At 43.4% G+C, this 16959-nt stretch overlaps 1 protein-coding gene across 5 annotated transcripts in view; it reads left to right on the top strand.

Annotated features, from left to right (window-relative positions):
- The window catches only part of dicer1 (dicer 1, ribonuclease type III), a 265924-nt gene that overhangs the window by 211682 nt on the left and 37283 nt on the right, over positions 1 to 16959 (top strand). For all 5 annotated transcript variants that reach the window (XM_061793888.1, XM_061793885.1, XM_061793886.1 and 2 more), the window contains one exon: positions 4501 to 4723. In XM_061793888.1, the coding sequence (XP_061649872.1) occupies positions 4501 to 4723 (223 nt within the window). The remainder of the gene's footprint in view (positions 1 to 4500; positions 4724 to 16959) is intronic.

Genomic DNA, 16959 nt, shown 5'->3' on the forward strand with positions numbered 1-16959 from the left:
TTAAGTTACTGACGACTTCTTCCAGTGTGTCAAGATTGTCTTTTTGGCTGGGACTTTCTGAAAGCTCCGCCATGATTGCGTTGTGTGTGCAGTAGCTGTATGCAACTGAATTGTTTGTAATGTAAAGTTCCTTTAAGCGGTGCGTCTAACTTGGAATAGAGGCACAATATAAGCGATGTAATTAATTGTTATATAATTAAATAGCGTTCGCTAATTACGGTGTGAGGGTTTATCACATAACTTTAAAGGTGTTCGAGTGTGCGTAGAAGCAGTGATCGAATAGAGCAAAAGTGTTGATGGCGTCAAGTTATGTGCACAAAATTGATTTCATCAAATTAAAATTGCTGCGTGAGAGTTGATTTAAAATAGTTGAAGGGCACTTAGGTGGAGTTAAACGAATCAGCTTGTTAACGAAATTTGAAACTAATTTAACCAATTAATTTATTTAGCTTTGATAAATAAATTTTTTTATGATTTAGTTAAGCAAATTGATTTGACTGTGTGTGATCGCTATCTCTTAGCAATGCAGTGACTTCCATTGGTACAGCTTGTTGTAATCGTTGCGTTGTAAATCGCAAAACTGGTTAAAAATACCAGCCATAAAGCTTTAAAACACACTCGCGGCGTCAGCGTTTTGGAAAGATTGCACGTCACTCGGAGCAGTTCACTCGTGGGAGATCAGCCACCATGAAAGCTTAAAACCAGCAGTAAAAGCACTGGGTGGTGCTGTCGGCCATCTAAAGTTTATTATTTCACCAGCAGCGATCAAGAGGGAACACGCTGTCTCAATGTGTGTTCGCTAACAGCTTCCAGTTTATCCGGAGCTGCGTAATAGCATGAGGGGGAACTCGGGAACAAACTGAAGCCTATACAATGGTTCAAAACCACAAAGGAGTGGACGAAAGTGGCAACGTCATGATGACATCACATATTCCGCAAGCAAAGACAGCAAATTATGAAGCCTTAAGTCAAAATAACCAAATGGCGTTCTGCTTTGAGCGTTTCAACACAAAGCAAAGATGACGACCGTTACCGGCATCATGTTTTTTTTTCCAAACACAAAAAGCTAACACTTTAGCTCAGAGTTCGACTGACACACAACAGGGATTTTCGGTATAACACACCTTTAAGGGCGGCCAGTGACCACCCATATCTCCTATTTACGCAGCGAAGCTCAGAATACTATTCCCCAAAACCACAACATATAACATAAAATATAACTAGTCTGGTCAGCTCCTCCAGAAGCTATAATAAGGGGAAAAAAAGGTGTCTCACAAAGGCCAGAATTCATGACTAGAATGACTAGAAAAATGACTACATCCAATTCCAAAAGACATGCCTCCCGTGCCTTCGTGGCGACCATGTTGAATGTAGGGTATTGATGTGACGGCCACGTAATGATGATTATAACTGTTGTCTATTGTGCATAGACTCGTAGCGCAGAGAGTGGGAGAGAGGGAGAGAGTGGCATGGCGGCAGTGTTCATACAAAACACAAGTCTCTGGAGTCTGGAACATGCTATTTTTGGTCCAGTAAAATTTTTCGGCCAAGCCGTTCACCTTTGGCAACCGATTTTGAACTAGGAAGCACATTAATTCCTCATGGCTCAGCAAATCAAATCGCCGATGATGAGTAGTGTACGTCAACAATGTCACCATGATCAAGCACACCGACGTAGTATGTTTGGATAAAATGTGAAACTTTCAAACATTTTGAACCTTTTTTTATATTTATTTACAATAGCTTTGTACTGTACTTGGTGTTTTAGGCCACAAAAAAAGCTACAAAACAATAATATTGTACTGTACAGTAATATGAGTGCATATGGCCTCAAAAAAAGTACTTCAACATTACGGACAATCGGCTGTATTCCCCCCCGCCCACCCGCCTCTATTAGTCCATTCTATCGAAGTTCCACTGTATACCGTCCACATTTGCTATCTTTTCTTCAACAGACCTTACCTCAATTGTAGTACGAGTCAGTTTTTCCATTGTCCATATTTCTTTTATAATGTCAAGCCACTGTTTCCTAGTGATGGGTTTCCTGGAGGCTGTGAGAAGTATTTAATCAAACAGCGATCCTCCTTCTGCATTGAGTCCCAAGTACAGATTAACACGTCTTTGGGATTTTATCCAAACACCTTAATCGGATTTGAATGTACATCTTCCCAAAATGATTTCAATTGTCCAGAAACTGTGCACGATGTGCGTTTAAGGAACCACATTGTCTCCAACAGGGCTGAGGTGCTGATAAGCTTTTACTTTGGATTTTAGGGCTTGTAAGTAAATAAATAAATAAATGTTTCCAGTTGAACACCCTCCATTGTTGTTGAACTCCACCAGGAACAAAATACACACGTGGACACATTTTTGGTACCCCACTGTCAATGATAGAAAAACCCACAGTGGTCACAGAAATAACTTGAATCAGACAACAGTAATAAAAATGTAATGAAAATTAACCAATAAAAATCGGACATTGCTTTTGAATTGTGGTTCAGCAGAATTCTTTAGAAAAATCAAACTCATGAAACAGGCCTGAACAAAAATGATGGTGTATTTAATGATGGTAATGATATTTTGTTGCACAACCTTTTGAGGCAATCACTGCAATCAAACAATTTTTGTAACTTTCAATGAGACTTCTTTACCTCTCAGCAGGTATTTTGGCCAACTTTTCATGAGTTGTCTCAGGTTTGAATGGGTGCATGTTTCCAGCTCCTTCCACAGATGTTCAATAGGATTTAGATTAGGGCTCATAGAAGGCCACTTCAGAATAGTCCAATGTTTTGCTCTGAGCCATTCTTGGGTGTTTTTGCTGTGCGTTTTGGATCATTATCCTGTTGCAAGACCCATGACCGACTGAAACCAAGCTTTCTGACTCTGTGCAGCACATTTCTCTCTAGAATACCTTGATAGTCTTGAGATTTTATTGTACCCTGCACAGATTCAAGACACCCCTTTCCATTTGTAGCGAAGCCGCCCCAGAACATAACAGAACCTCCTCCATGTTTCGCAGTAGGGACAGTGTTCTTTTCTTGACATGCTTTATTTTTGCGTCTATGAAAATAGAGCTGATTCCAGTTTTGTCTCGTCTGTCCATTGGACGTTCTCCCAGAAGCTTAGTGCCTTGTCAACATGCAGTTTGCCAAATTCCAGTCTCGCTTTTTTATACTTTACTTTCAACAGTGGTGTCCTCCTTGGTCGTCTCCCATAAAGTCCACTTTGGCTCATACAACGAGAGGTGGTGCGATCTGACACTGATGGTACCTTGACCTTGGAGTTCACCTTTAATTTCTTTGGAGGTTGTTCTGGGCTCTTTTGTTACCATCGTATTTTCCGTCACTTCAATTTTTCATAAATGTTCCTCCTGCGGTCACGTCCAGGGAGGTTGGCTACAGTCCCGTGGATCTTAAATATCTGAATAGTATGTGCAACTGTAGTCACAGTAACATCAAGCTGCCTTTACCTTTAACTTGCTTGTCTATACTTTTTTTTCTAATCTCCTTAGACAGCTCTCTCCTTCGCTTCCCCTGGTCCATGTTTAGTATGGTACATACCATGTCACAAACAGCACAGTGATTACTTGTCACCCTTTAAATAGGCCGACTGCCTGATTTCAAGTTTGAAGTCACCTGTGTTGCTAATTAGAGGAAACGCCTTGCTCCATCCGATGGTCAAATTATTTTCAATCTTTTCTAGGTGTACCATCATTTTTGTGGAATATTCATGAGTTTATTTTTTAAAATAATTCATTTGAACCTCAATTCAAAAGCAATGATTGACTTTCATTGGTTAATGTGTATAAAAATGTTATTTATGATTACTTTTTGTCAGATTCAAGTTCTTTCTGTGAGCACTGTGGGTTTTTCTTTCATTAACAGGGGTACCAACAATTGTTGCCACTTGTATGTCATACTAGTCATCAGATTTAATTACTACTTCTAATTTGGCTTCCAATTTTTTATTTTAGGTATAATGATGAGTTGCCCTTAATTTCCCTAAGGCTGATCAAATCTGGATATTACTTTGGGAAATTTTCTGTTAAGTTTGTATGCATTCAGCATGACATTTGTCACAGAATTTATTGGTTGTGTAGCTTGCATTTTCACTTCCTTATTATAATCCCTTCATTGTAGATATCTAAACAAATACAATTTTTGTAGGTTGAATTTGTCTTAATCTTTGGAAGCTCAGCAATTTCTATTTTCTATTACTGTACCTATTGCCTGAATACCTTTCGTTGTCCACTGTTTGTATATGACATCAGCTAATCCTGGTACAAACTGAGTGTCAAATGCTATCTATATGAGGAGTTTCTGATCATTACCTAATTGAAAGTGTTTTACAAATATATCCCAAAGTTCCAGCGTGCCAACAGTGATTGAATCTATCCTATCTTTAATTGCAAAGGCTTTTCTGAATGTCATAGCAAACATGAAAGAATTCTCTCAAAAAGTGTCTGGGTCTGTATTAAACATTGTTTTTTTCTGGAAACAGGTGTTACCACTTGAGAGAGGGAGCTTGACTGGTGACTTTTCCTACGGCTGGTTGAAAATCCCACCACGCTGTATGCTGGAACATCCAGATGCAGAGCGAACACTCAACCACCTTATCTCCGGCTTTGAGAATTTTGAAAAAAAGATCAACTACACATTTCAGAACAAGGCTTACCTACTGCAAGCCTTCACCCATGCTTCCTACCATTACAACACCATTACAGGTGAGACTGCTGCATGAGTTAGATATTTTTTGGGGATGTTGTACTCATTATTCTGTCATACAGTATTAACTCATTTAATCCCAGCCATTTTTCAAAAGAGCACCCCCCTCAGTACCAGCCATTTTAGACGATTTTGACTGATCTTTCAAGGCACACAGAATATTGTTCTATGGCTATATAAACACGGCACCCAAAAGAAAGATTAGACTTCCATCTTTCAAAGAATAAAAAAAAAAGATTGTTTGTGCCCTTTTCTGTTCTTTAGTAATTAGCGGTAGAACATGGGTAAGTTATACCAAAATTCCTCCCTGGCGACAAGAAAACGAGAAAGAAAATGAGCTTTTTGTGAAAAGATACATTTCAAGCATAACTTTGACACAAATATTTTTTGCTTTTGTGACAGCTCAAATGTCTCAACAACTATACCACAACATAAACAACACAAGAAAAGGGTTTTTGACATCAAAGTAACAGTTAATATTTACAAATACAACACCAAGAACTATATACAATTTTCACATTTGGAACTGAACTCTGTAATTGGAACTGAACTATGTGATTTGGAACTTTGAGTGTGTGCGTGCGCGTGCGTGAGTGCATGTGTGTCTACAATGAATAGTTTTTTTTTCGTGTGGTATGCAATGAAACGGGTGCCTTTGTGCAACGGCACACAACAGGCACTACATCACATCACACAGAACTAAATGGGGAAAAACGTGTTGGTGGTCACCGGTGCTCGGCAGAGGACTTTAATTCAAGGATTGCATGAGGTATGTTCACGTACTTTTAATACGATACGGCTCGCAAGCAGGCAACAAAACGTTATGTAGCCTAGCAAGCAACGGTTGTACCAGCGTTCTGTCGAATCATGCTCTAAAGTTCCAGCGCGTGTGAAGTAATTTCATAACAGTAAAGTAATTTCATGACAGTAAGTTGGCACCCATTCTTTCTGTCATGTTGTAATGTTTGTTTGACCTGACTGAGTAGAGTACATGACCTGACGAGAGCAGTGATTTCCAACTTTTATGGAGCCAAGGCACATATTTTACAATTGAAAAATCTCACGGCGCACCAACAAACGAAAATGTCACAAAAAGTGGATACATTAATTACTGCCATCTAATAGAAGAGCATTTATTTGTTCTGTCTGTCACTATGCCTCACTGGCATAAATAGATGAACAAAGATATATTTATTGTAAATATAATTTTGGAGCAATTAAGTAAATGAACAAGTCATATGAGTATTGTACTCCACAACACACCTTTTCTTTGTGTCCTTTCTTCCACACGTCCACTTCTTTCATCGCATCTTGGTGGCAGGTTGTCACCATCCTTATAATCCGCTTGTCCAGCCACGCAACCCCGAGCACGTCTCCATTATGGCAGGAAACCTTTCCCTCTGCCCCCAAGCTACTCTTTGTCGCTTCTTTGATCAGCTCAGGTTCACCCCTGTTCTTTGTAAGCGTCCCACAAACGTTGGTCTGTGCGTCAATCAGACACTTGCACGTCAACAGAGTTATAAAAATTGTCCATGAATAATGTGTATCCATGTCCAGTGAGGCGGTCAAGGAGCATATATACAGTATTGGACAGAGTACACTATTTGCCATGATAAGGTTGCATGTTGAAGCAGTACCCTGTTTTTGAATCACACAAAATGTATGATTGATCCCATACTTCACAGGCTTCTGTGGGTTGTAAACCCTGAATGAGAGGCACCCCTGCCACTTCGTCATACCCTCATCGATACAAATGTTTTCATACGGCTGATACAGTGTCGTGAACTTGTCCACCAAGTAGTGTAGCACGCTCCGAACACTGTACATATTGTCCGAGGGGTCATATGATGCATTTTGGTTGAAACGGAGGAACCGCAAAATTGCTTGGTAGCGGTTCCTTGGCATAGCCTGGCCAAAAAAAGGGAATCGAAATCAAATGAAGTACAGACCAATATATTGCAAGTGTTGGTTTCTGCACAATTCCTGTTATGTAACACAGTCCCAAAAATGTCTTCCGCTCTTCAACTGAGACTGGTTTACATGTGCTTGCTCGAGAGTGTTGGCGACTGAAATAATTGTTGGCAAAAAGATTTGTTGTGTCAGCTATATGTTGGAGCAGCTCGTCGGTCAAGAACAGCTCCAGAAAGTCGACCGGCTGATCCGACTCCAGCTCTGCAGCAGCGTTCTGTGTTCCAGGGATTGCCGTGAAAGGAATGGTTTTGGGTTGCCAATTATCACAACGCCAGCCTGGTCGATCCCCACTTCTCAAAGCACCACCTGTAAATTATAAATACAAACAACTGTCATTTCAAACAAATTTATTCCTGCAGCGTCAAGTGGAGAAAAATGCTTTTATTTATCTTTCTTTGCTCAGCCAACACGTGTGGGAACACGTTTGATGGTGGATGCACGAGCTGTAATTTTTAGAAATATGATGAATTACCACAAAATATATTTTGTAGCTGCAATGTGAAGTGGGGAAAAAAAAGCTTTTACTCACCTTTTTTTTGCGCTGGTAATGCGACCAATCGCGTCACCTCTGCTAGTGGATGTGTCATCTGTAATTTTTAGAAATACACGTGATTACCACAAAATCTTTTGTTATAGTTGCTACAGTGTGGACGTTCCTCATCACACACACATCACATTTTCAACTTTATTGTATATGATTGGTCGGCAATTGTTCAAGCTATGAACTAGCACTAACGTCCTCGTTCTGGTGGGGCCGTAAACGGCTCCATGCTGCTTCCAGTAGAATCAGATGAATCCGGATCGACTCACTTGTATCATCCTCGTCGTCGGAATCATCATCAGGCTCGGGCGAAATGCACCGTGAGCTTCGTGAACCGTGTGACACAGCGAAACACAAGGCTTGCTCAGTGGTGCGCTGCTTCCTCACCGCACACTGAAGCATCTTAGTGTCTCTTGTTTTGACTTGTTTAACCTTCGACGACGATGACGATTTCTTCCCAAAACACGCCTCGATTTTCAATTGTCTTTTTTTTTCCATGTTCTCCACTTTTTTGTCCACCTTTCTCCATGCCACGCTCCCCTACTTCCTCTTCCTCCCAAGTCTTTCTCTGCACTTCCTCTCATGGTGTTTGCTGATCTCTTATCAAATGCACGTCTGCCATCTCGTGTCCGTTTTTATGGGCATTCAAATTGTAATCCTTTGGAGAGAAGTGACGTCACCCCCCTCTGTAGCCTCTCGCGCAAAAAAACAAAGACGCAAAACTACGTATTTGGGATTAGGTGATTGAGTTTTAAAAGATGTAGAACTACGTTTTTGGTATTAAATAAGTTCCATGAGGCCCATTTATTGCTGTGCGAAATTATGATTCATATGAGGAAAATGAGAGAGGAGGGAGAGTAGAAGAGGCAAGTGTGGTGGACCAGTAAGTGGCAATGATTAGTAAGGGGGAAGTTAGAAAGGCATTAAAAAGGATGAAAAATAGAAAGGTGTTGTGTATACCTCCACAGGTATGCTTCCATACCTGTGGAGGTATGGAAGCATCTAGGAGAGGTGGCTGTGGAGTTTTTGACCAGCTTGTTCAATAGAATTCTAGCGTGTGAGAAGATGCCTGAGGAATGGAGGAAAAGTGTGCTGGTGCCCATTTTTAAGAACAAAGGTGATGTGCAGAGCTGTGGGAACTATAGAGGAATAAAGTTGATGAGCCACAGAATGAAGTTATGGGAAAGAGTAGTGGAGGCTAGACTCAGGACAGAAGTGAGTATTTGCAAGCAACAGTATGGTTTCATGCCTAGAAAGAGTACCACAGATGCATTATTTGCCTTGAGGATGCTGATGGAAAAGTACAGAGAAGGTCAGAAGGAGCTACATTGTGTCTTTGTAGATCTAGAGAAAGCCTATGACAGAGTACCCAGAGAGGAACTGTGGTACTGCATGCGGAAGTCTTGAGTGGCAGAGAAGTATGTTAGAATAATACAGGTCATGTACGAGGGAAGCAGAATATTGGTGAGGTGTGCTGTAGGTGTGACAGACGAATTTAAGGTGGAGGGGGGACTGCATCAGGGATCAGCCCTGAGCCCCTTCCTGTTTGCAGTGGTGATGATAGCCTGACAGATGAGGTTAGACTGGAATCCCCGTGGACCATGATGTTTGCAGATGACATTGTGATCTGCAGTGAAAGCAGGGAGCAGATGGAGGAACAGTTAGAAAGATGGAGGCATGCACTGGAAAGCAGAGGAATGAAGCTTAGCTGAAGTAAGACAATATATGTGCATGAATGAGGGGGTTGGTGGGGGAAGAGTGAGGCTACAGGGGGAAGAGATAGCAAGGATGACTTTAAATACTTGGGTTCAACTGTCCAGAGCAATGGTGAGTGTGGTGAGGAAGTGAAGAAACAGGTCCAAGCAGGTTGGAACAGGTGGAGGAAGGTGTCAGGTGTGTTATGTGACAGTAGAGTCTCTGCTAGGATGAAGGGCAAAGTTTATAAAACAGTGATGTACGGATTAGAGACAGTGGCACTGAAGAGACAACAGAAAGGAGAGCTGGAGGTGGCGGAAATGAAGATGTTGAGGTTCGCTCTCGGCGTGACCAGGTTGGATAAAATTAGAAATGAGCTCATCAGAGGGACAGCCAAGGTTCGATGTTTTGGAGACAAAGTTAGAGAGAGCAGACTTCGATGGTTTGGACACGTCCAGAGGAGAAATAGTGAGTATATTGGTAGGATGATGATGAGGATGGAGCTGCCAGGCAAGAGAGCTAGAGGAAGACCAAAGAGAAGGTTGATGGATGTCGTGAGGGAAGACATGAGGGCCGTTGGTGTTCGAGAGGAGGATGCAGGAGATCGGCTTACATGGAAAAAAATTACGCGCTGTGGCGACCCATAAAGGGACAAGCCAAAAGGAAAATAAGAAGATCGTACTGCGATACAAAATCTTCTGCCGTACATTATAACCGAGCATTTATATTGTTATTTTGACGTATGGGTTATTGGGTTAGCTCTGTAGCAACAGTGTACATACAATGTAACGTCCGAGGCGGTAAGACAACAATCATCACCTGACAATTACCTCATCCGTGTGTCTCACTCTCCAGGCATGACTGATCGACTTTCACCCAATCCAACTGTTACACAAATGGAACAAGCTTCAGTTGATTGGTAATGCTTGCAGAATGGGGTGTAGAGATGACATACGAAAGAGGAAACTACAATTACACTGGTGCCTTGTAAACTGAGTTCATTAAACTAACTCTGTGCTGTATGCATGTGCTCCAAGAGAGCGTAAGTTTCTGGGTTTTTGTGTGACAAGAGTGACTTTAGACGCCCTACACGCCAGACACTACACTAACATTGTGTTAACAATGTTTTTTTTTGTTTTTTGTTTTTGTTTTTGTTTTTGTCCTGTTCAGCTGTTAGGTCAAGCAGAAAGGTGAGAGACGTAAGTGTCACAGTGGACTTTTTAAGTGTTTTGATGGATATTTATTGATAATTACAGTCGTTCAGTCAAACAGTAAAACGTTTTTATAGAGTGACAGAAAAAACAAAAAGGAGAGAGAGTGAAAAGGTAACTAAATACTGTAGGAAAAGAAGTCAACAAATGACAGCACGAGCTGTGAACAAGATGAGGAAAGAAAAGCATTATATACCTATGACACTTTGGATTTGAGGGTTGTATGCAGCAGTAGTGCTACACCCTGTAAGGGAAGGACTGGAAATATAAGACAGGACTGGACAGAACAGGGAAAGGAGGGGAAGCATGCAGCACAGGGGTCATTGACCTGGCTGTACAACTGAAGTGTGGTGGGAGTGGCTATGTAAATTATAAATATCTATAGGACCAGAGTGTAAGTGATGGGGTACCCAAGAAATTAGTTCTTTGTCGCATTGAGTGAGTGGGCCCGCACCCAGAAAATAAGTCCCAGGGGTGTCTCTCTGCGGACACATGCAAGTGAATTGACATTGTTTCGCATGCACAATAGCCGTCAGAAGTGTCCTCTAATTGCTGTGCCTGCACCATGGGGGCAGAGGACCTCACCCCACCCAGTCGAGAGGTGGGGTCGGGTCCAGGAGTCCATCGGAGAGCAGCCTGGTGGACGGGACACCTCCCACACCGAGGGATCCAGGGTGGAGGAGGCTGCAGGTACCCAACGCCACCCCCCAGGAGAGCAAGACGCCCCCCACCAACCCGCGAGGCCCACAATGTAGCCAGTCCCCGCCTAACGGTGTCTGTTTGGTGGAAAGGAGGGCAGATAGGGGGTCAACCCAGAGAGCAGCCACGGGCCATGAGGGGGGAGCCCCCACGCTAAGGAGCCATCCAGCCAGAGGCACCGCCATGAGACCAGTGAAAACCCACCTCCCCCATGGTACTATGACATCCAGGTACCTGACTGGCAGTCATTTGCCATACCCTGTTTGTAAGTGGCCCCTGAGTTGTGTGGTGCATTAAAATCTAGAGTGGCCTGTGAGACCTCTCCGTGAGCCATCACCTTATTGTGGTGGAGGGGTTTGTGTGTCCCAATGATCCCAGGAGCTAAGTTGTCTGGGGCTTCACGCCCCTGGTAGGGTCACCCATGGCAAACAGGTCCTAGGTGAGGGACCACACAAACCACGACTCCAAAACCCCTATGAAGAAAGAATCAAATAAATCTAGGTTTCGCTTGCGCGGGTCACCGGGGCCCCCCTCTGGAGCCAGGCCTGGAGTGGGGCTCAAAGAAGAGTGCCTGGTGGCCGGGCCTGCACCCATGGAGCCCGGCCGGGCACAGCCCGAAAGGGTAACGTGGGTCCCCCTTCCCATGGGCTCACCACCTGTGGGAGGGGCCATAGGGGTCGGGTGCAGTGTGAGCTGGGCGTGGCCAAAGCCAGGGACCTTGGCAATCCCATCCCCGACTACAGAAACTGGCTCTAGGGACGTGGAATGTCACCTCTCTGGTAGGGAAGGAGCCCGAGCTGGTGTGTGAGGTTGAGAAGTTCCGACTAGATATAATCGGGCTTGCCTCCACTCACTGCTTGGGCTCTGGTACCAGTCCTCTTTCGAGGGGTTGGACTCTTTTCCACTCTGGAGTTGCCCATGGTGAGAGGTGCCCGGACAGTTGTGGGTATACTTATTGTCCCCCAGCTCGGCGCCTGTACGTTGGGGTTCACCTCGGTGGATGGGAGGGTAGCCTCCCTCCGCCTTCGGGTGGGGGGACAGGTTCTGACTGTTGTTTGTGCATATGCACCAAACAGCAGTTCAGAGTACCCACCCTTTTTGGAGTCCTTAGAAGGGGTGCTGGAGAGTGCTTCAATGCTCATGTGGGGAATGACAGTCAGACCTGGAAAGGCGTGATTGGGAGGAACGCCCCCCCCTATCAGAACCCGAGTGGTGTTCTGTTATTGGACTTCTTTGCTCACCATGGATTGTCCATAACAAACACCATGTTCAAGCATAAAGGTGTCCACACGTGCAGTTGGCACCAGGAAACCCTAGGTCGCCGTTTGATGGTCGATTTTGTGGCCTTGCGGCCGCATGTCTTGGGCACTCTGGTGAAGCGAGGGGCGCAGCTGTCAACTGATCACAACCTGGCCTCTGCAACATCGCGTGGACATCGGGGACAGTGCCTCTGAATTGGCAAACTGGGGAAGGGGGACCGGAGGGTGTTTTCCAACTACAGGGGAATCACACTCCTCAGCCTCCCTGGTAAGGTGTATTCAGGGGTGCTGGAGAGAAGGGTCCGTCGGGAAGTCGAATCTCAGATTCAGGAGTAGCAGTGTGGTTTTCGTCCTGGCCGTGGAACAGTGGACCAGCTCTTCACCCTCGGCTGGGTCCTCGAAGGTGCATGGGAGTTCGCCTAACCAGTCTACGTGTGTTTGGTGCCTTGGAGAAGGCGTTAGACCGTGTCACTCATGGAGTCCTGTGGGGGGTGCTTCGGGAGTATGGTGTACCGAACCCCCTGATACGGGCTGTTCGGTCCCTGTATGACCGGTGTCAGAGTTTGGTCCGCATTGCCGGCAGTAAGTCTGACTCGTTTCCGGTGAGGGTTGGACTCCGCCAAGGCTGCCCTTCGTCACCGATTCTGTTAATAACTTTTATGGACAGAATTTCTAGGCGCAGACGCGGCGTAGAGGGTTTCCAGTTTGGTGGCCTCACTATTTTTTGCAGATGTTGTTCTTTTGTCTTCATCAGGCCGTGATCTCCAACTCTCACTGGAGCGGTTCACAGCCGAGTGTGAAGCGGCTAGGATGAGAATCAGCACCTCTAAATCTGAGACCATGGTTCTCAGTCGAAAAAAGGTGGAATGCCCTCTCCAAGTCGGGGATGAGATCCTGTCCCAAGTGGAGGAGTTCAAATATCTTGGGGTCTTGTTCACGAGTGAGGGGAAAAATGAAACAAGAGATCGACAGGCGAATCGGTGCAGCGTCTGCAGTGATGCGGACTTTGTATCGGTCCGTTGTGGTGAAGAAGGAGCTAAGCCGAAAGGCGAAGTTCTCTATTTACCGGTTGAGCTACGTTCCCACCCTCACTTATGGTCGTGACCGAAAGAGCAGGATCCCGGATACAAGCTGCCAAAATTAGTTTCCTCCGCATGGTGTCTGGGCTCTCCCTTAGAGATGGGGTGAGAAGCTTGGTTATCCAGGAGGGGATAACTGAAGTTCTAACTGAATAGAACTGCTGCTCCTCCGTATTGAGAGGAGCCAGATGAGGTGGCTCGGGCATCCGTTTAGGATGCCTCCAGGACGCCTCCCTGGTTAGGTGTTCCGGGCACGTCCTCCAGGCGACAACCCAGGATACGCTGGAGAGACTACGTCTCTCGGCTTGCCTGGGAACGCCTCAGGATCCCCTCGGAAGAGCTGGAGGAAGTGGCTGTGGAGAGGGAAGTCTGGGCTTACCTGCTGAAGCTCCTGCCCCCGCGACCCGTCCTCATATAAGCAGAAGAAGATGGATGGATGGATGGCCCGTAAGAATTGGGGGGTCAGGTCTGCCAGGCACTGCTGACATATAGCTGTAATAAGTGGTTCAATGACTACTGAAAATAGCATTGGTGAAAGTGGACACCCTTGTCTGGTTCCTCTTAGTCGGGTAAAACTTTGTGATGTGATGCTATTCGTGGTAAGTGTTACTTTTAGCAAGTTGTATCATGCTGCTATCCAATGTATAAATTAGTCTCCAAAACCAAATTTGTGAATTACTGCAAATAGGAAAGACCAGTTAACTTTTTTGAAAGCTTTCTCTGCATCAAATGACATGATGATTGCGTTTAGATTTTTACGCTGTGACATGCTTATTAAATTCAATAGATGTCTGACATTATTTGTGGAACTTCTACCTTTAATGAAACCTGTCTGGTCATCGTGGATTATTGACAGGAGTCTCGCTCACTTTCAAGTCTCGCTGCAAGGGCTTTCGAGATAATCTTTATCTATATTAATCAGTGATAAGGGCCGATAATTCGTCGGGAGAGTAGGGTATTTGCCTGATTTCAAAAGTAATTTGATTGCAGCTGTGTTCATTTGGCTACTAATTTGACTATCTTTTATCTCCTTGACTGTTCTGAAAAATAGAGGCGCTGGTATTGTCCAGAAGTGTTTAATGAATTCGACCGAAATTCTTTATTAATTGCTTTGAAGTTGGTTTGCGAGAAATTGGTCTGATTCATTATTGTACTCAAAGTTAGTGTCTTCATTGTTGTTATAGAAATTCTGTTCTTTTTGATGGCTAATTGATCTTTTGCCTTTTGAAGTTGGTTTCTAAGCGTATCAGTTGGATTAATTGCATATTCTTCTGTGAGATGTTTAATTTTTTCCTCAATTTCATTTTCGAATATTAGTTCTTGTTTTTTCTGTTACTAAGAGGATGCTATGATTTGATTTGATATGATGAATGCCTCTCATTCTAGATTTCCCAGTTTCCTATAGCAGAGATGGGGATATGGTTGGGGAGTCATTGAATTTCAAAAAATTGTCCAATTCTTTCTCTCATAAATGAATCAAAGTCTGGGTCTTTCAATAGAGACGTGTTAAAGCGCCATGTTGGTGGAGTTACCAGATGTGACTACATTATTTAGGTAGAGAGAAATTGGTGCCTGGTCATTCATGATGATTGGATGTATTTTCGAGGCAATTCTTTGAGCCCCCGAATTGTTTGAGAGGAAAAAATCTATTCTTGAGAAAGTGAGGTGTACCAATGAAAAAATTAAATCTTTTATGAACTAGTATTGAGACTCCTCTTTCTCTGCTGTTATACAAAGCTGAGCTAGCCTGAGTGAAATTAGTCAATAAGGCATTTTTCTTCTGATTTGGTAAGGTGCGTTTCTTGTAATAGGTGGAGGTCTGTTTTAAATGTTGTGATATAATCCTAATTGTCTTTGCCTGTGATCGAATGCCATTGACATTCCATGACACAAAAGTTAAGTGAGACATATAATGGGTGCATGTGTAGTCATTTTGAATAGATTGGGTACTATTTATTCTTTGTTGTTGTTGTTTTTTTTGGACAGTTTGCAGCACACTTTATGGTATTATGTTCATAGATGTTATTTAAAGAGGGTGATAAGGAGGATATATTGAAGTACAGCAAAGCCAGAGTACATAAAAGGGAAGCAAACAAAACATAAAACAGAAAACAAGCGATTGTGCTAAGGGTATAATACGGTGTGTAGTTGTTTGTAGTGCACGGTGTGAGAGTGTTGTGAGGATTGTGTGTTTGGCGTGTGTGAGAACAAGAATAAGAGCAGGGAAGCAGACAGGACTGAGGATTCATGCTGGTGGGATGTGTGGTTCCGTTCTTTTGTTTGTCGAAGCAAAATTAAAAGAAGGAAGCAAAATACAACAAGCTTTTGACAATTAATGGCAACAAATCAGGAGAAGTACTTATCTAGAAGAGCCAGGGTGTGACGTTGGCATCGCAAAACAGTTAACCGTCGATGAACAGCTTGTCGACAACCAACCACGCTCGTTTGCCTTTCTCACAGTTCTTTATCAACGGGTACAAGATTTCACGCCACCTGTTGATTTCCTTGGGGAACCAGTTGTTCATTCCAAAAGCTGTCACTTTGAGCTCACAACATTTTTGTTTTCACAAACATTCAAGTGTTCAAACTTTGCAATGATGGGACGTGGTCGGTGTCCTGGACTGGGACCTCCTAATCGATGAACACAGTGAAAGGTAGTCTTGTCGACTGTATCTTGCTGTATCTTGAGTGCCAACATCATGAATTTTTTAATCTCTCTTTTTAATCCAGAGCGTTTTCTGGAATGCCCGAGGAAATGAGAAGGTTAATATAACTGCAGTAACGCTACTACTTTTCAGTAGCATGTTTACATCACCCGCAAATACTCCTTTATGGAGCTGCTAGACAATGTACACAACAACAGTGTACATTACATGAACTACCAGATAGTTTGAATGCTATTTTTCTCCTGGATATTTGTATGTGGTAGTTATTTTATCAATCTCTCTGTGTGTGTGTGTGTGTGTGTGTGTGTGTGTGTGTGTGTGCGTGTGTGCGTGTGTGCGTGTGTGCGTGTGTGCGTGTGTGTGCGTGTGTGTGTGTTTTATGAATATATGAAGAGAACATAATAGAAATTTGTAAAAATACTGTATTTGGACATACAACGGCTGAAATAAGTATGTAACACATCACCATTTTTCTCACTAAATATATTTCCAACTGTGCTATTGACCTGAAAATTTCACCTGATGTTGGGAACAACCCAAGGAATCCTTACAAGCAAAGAATGTCGAACAAATAAGATCAGAAATTACGGTATGTGTAATAATGTGAAATGACACAGGGAAAAAGTATTGAACACTCCACCTGGTATTTATTTAATACTTTTTACAAAAGCCTTTGTTTTTAATGACTTCTTCAAGACGCCTCCTGAATGGAGAAACTAGTCCCACGCATTGCGCTGGTGTGATTTTGCCCCATTCCTCCACACAAGCAGTCTTCAAATCTTGAAGGTTCCGTGGGCTTCTTTTATGGACCTTGAGTTTGGGTTATTTCCATAGATTTAAGATTTGACTCAAGTCAGGTGATTGGCTGGGCCATTCTAGCAGCTTTATATTTTTTCATTGAAACCAATTGGGAGTTTCCTTGGCAGTATCTTTTGGGTCATTATCCTAATAAAATGTCCACCCTCGTTTCATTTTCATCATCCTCATAGATGGCTTAAGATGTTTGTCAAGAATGTCTCGATAGATGTGCACATTCATCCTTCCTTCAATAATGTAAAGTTTACCAGTATCGCTGAAAACGCAGCCCCACACCATCATGTTCCCACCTCCAAAC

This window comes from Phyllopteryx taeniolatus, chromosome 13 (genome assembly GCF_024500385.1).
Source record: "Phyllopteryx taeniolatus isolate TA_2022b chromosome 13, UOR_Ptae_1.2, whole genome shotgun sequence".
In the NCBI taxonomy this organism is placed as follows: domain Eukaryota; kingdom Metazoa; phylum Chordata; class Actinopteri; order Syngnathiformes; family Syngnathidae; genus Phyllopteryx; species Phyllopteryx taeniolatus.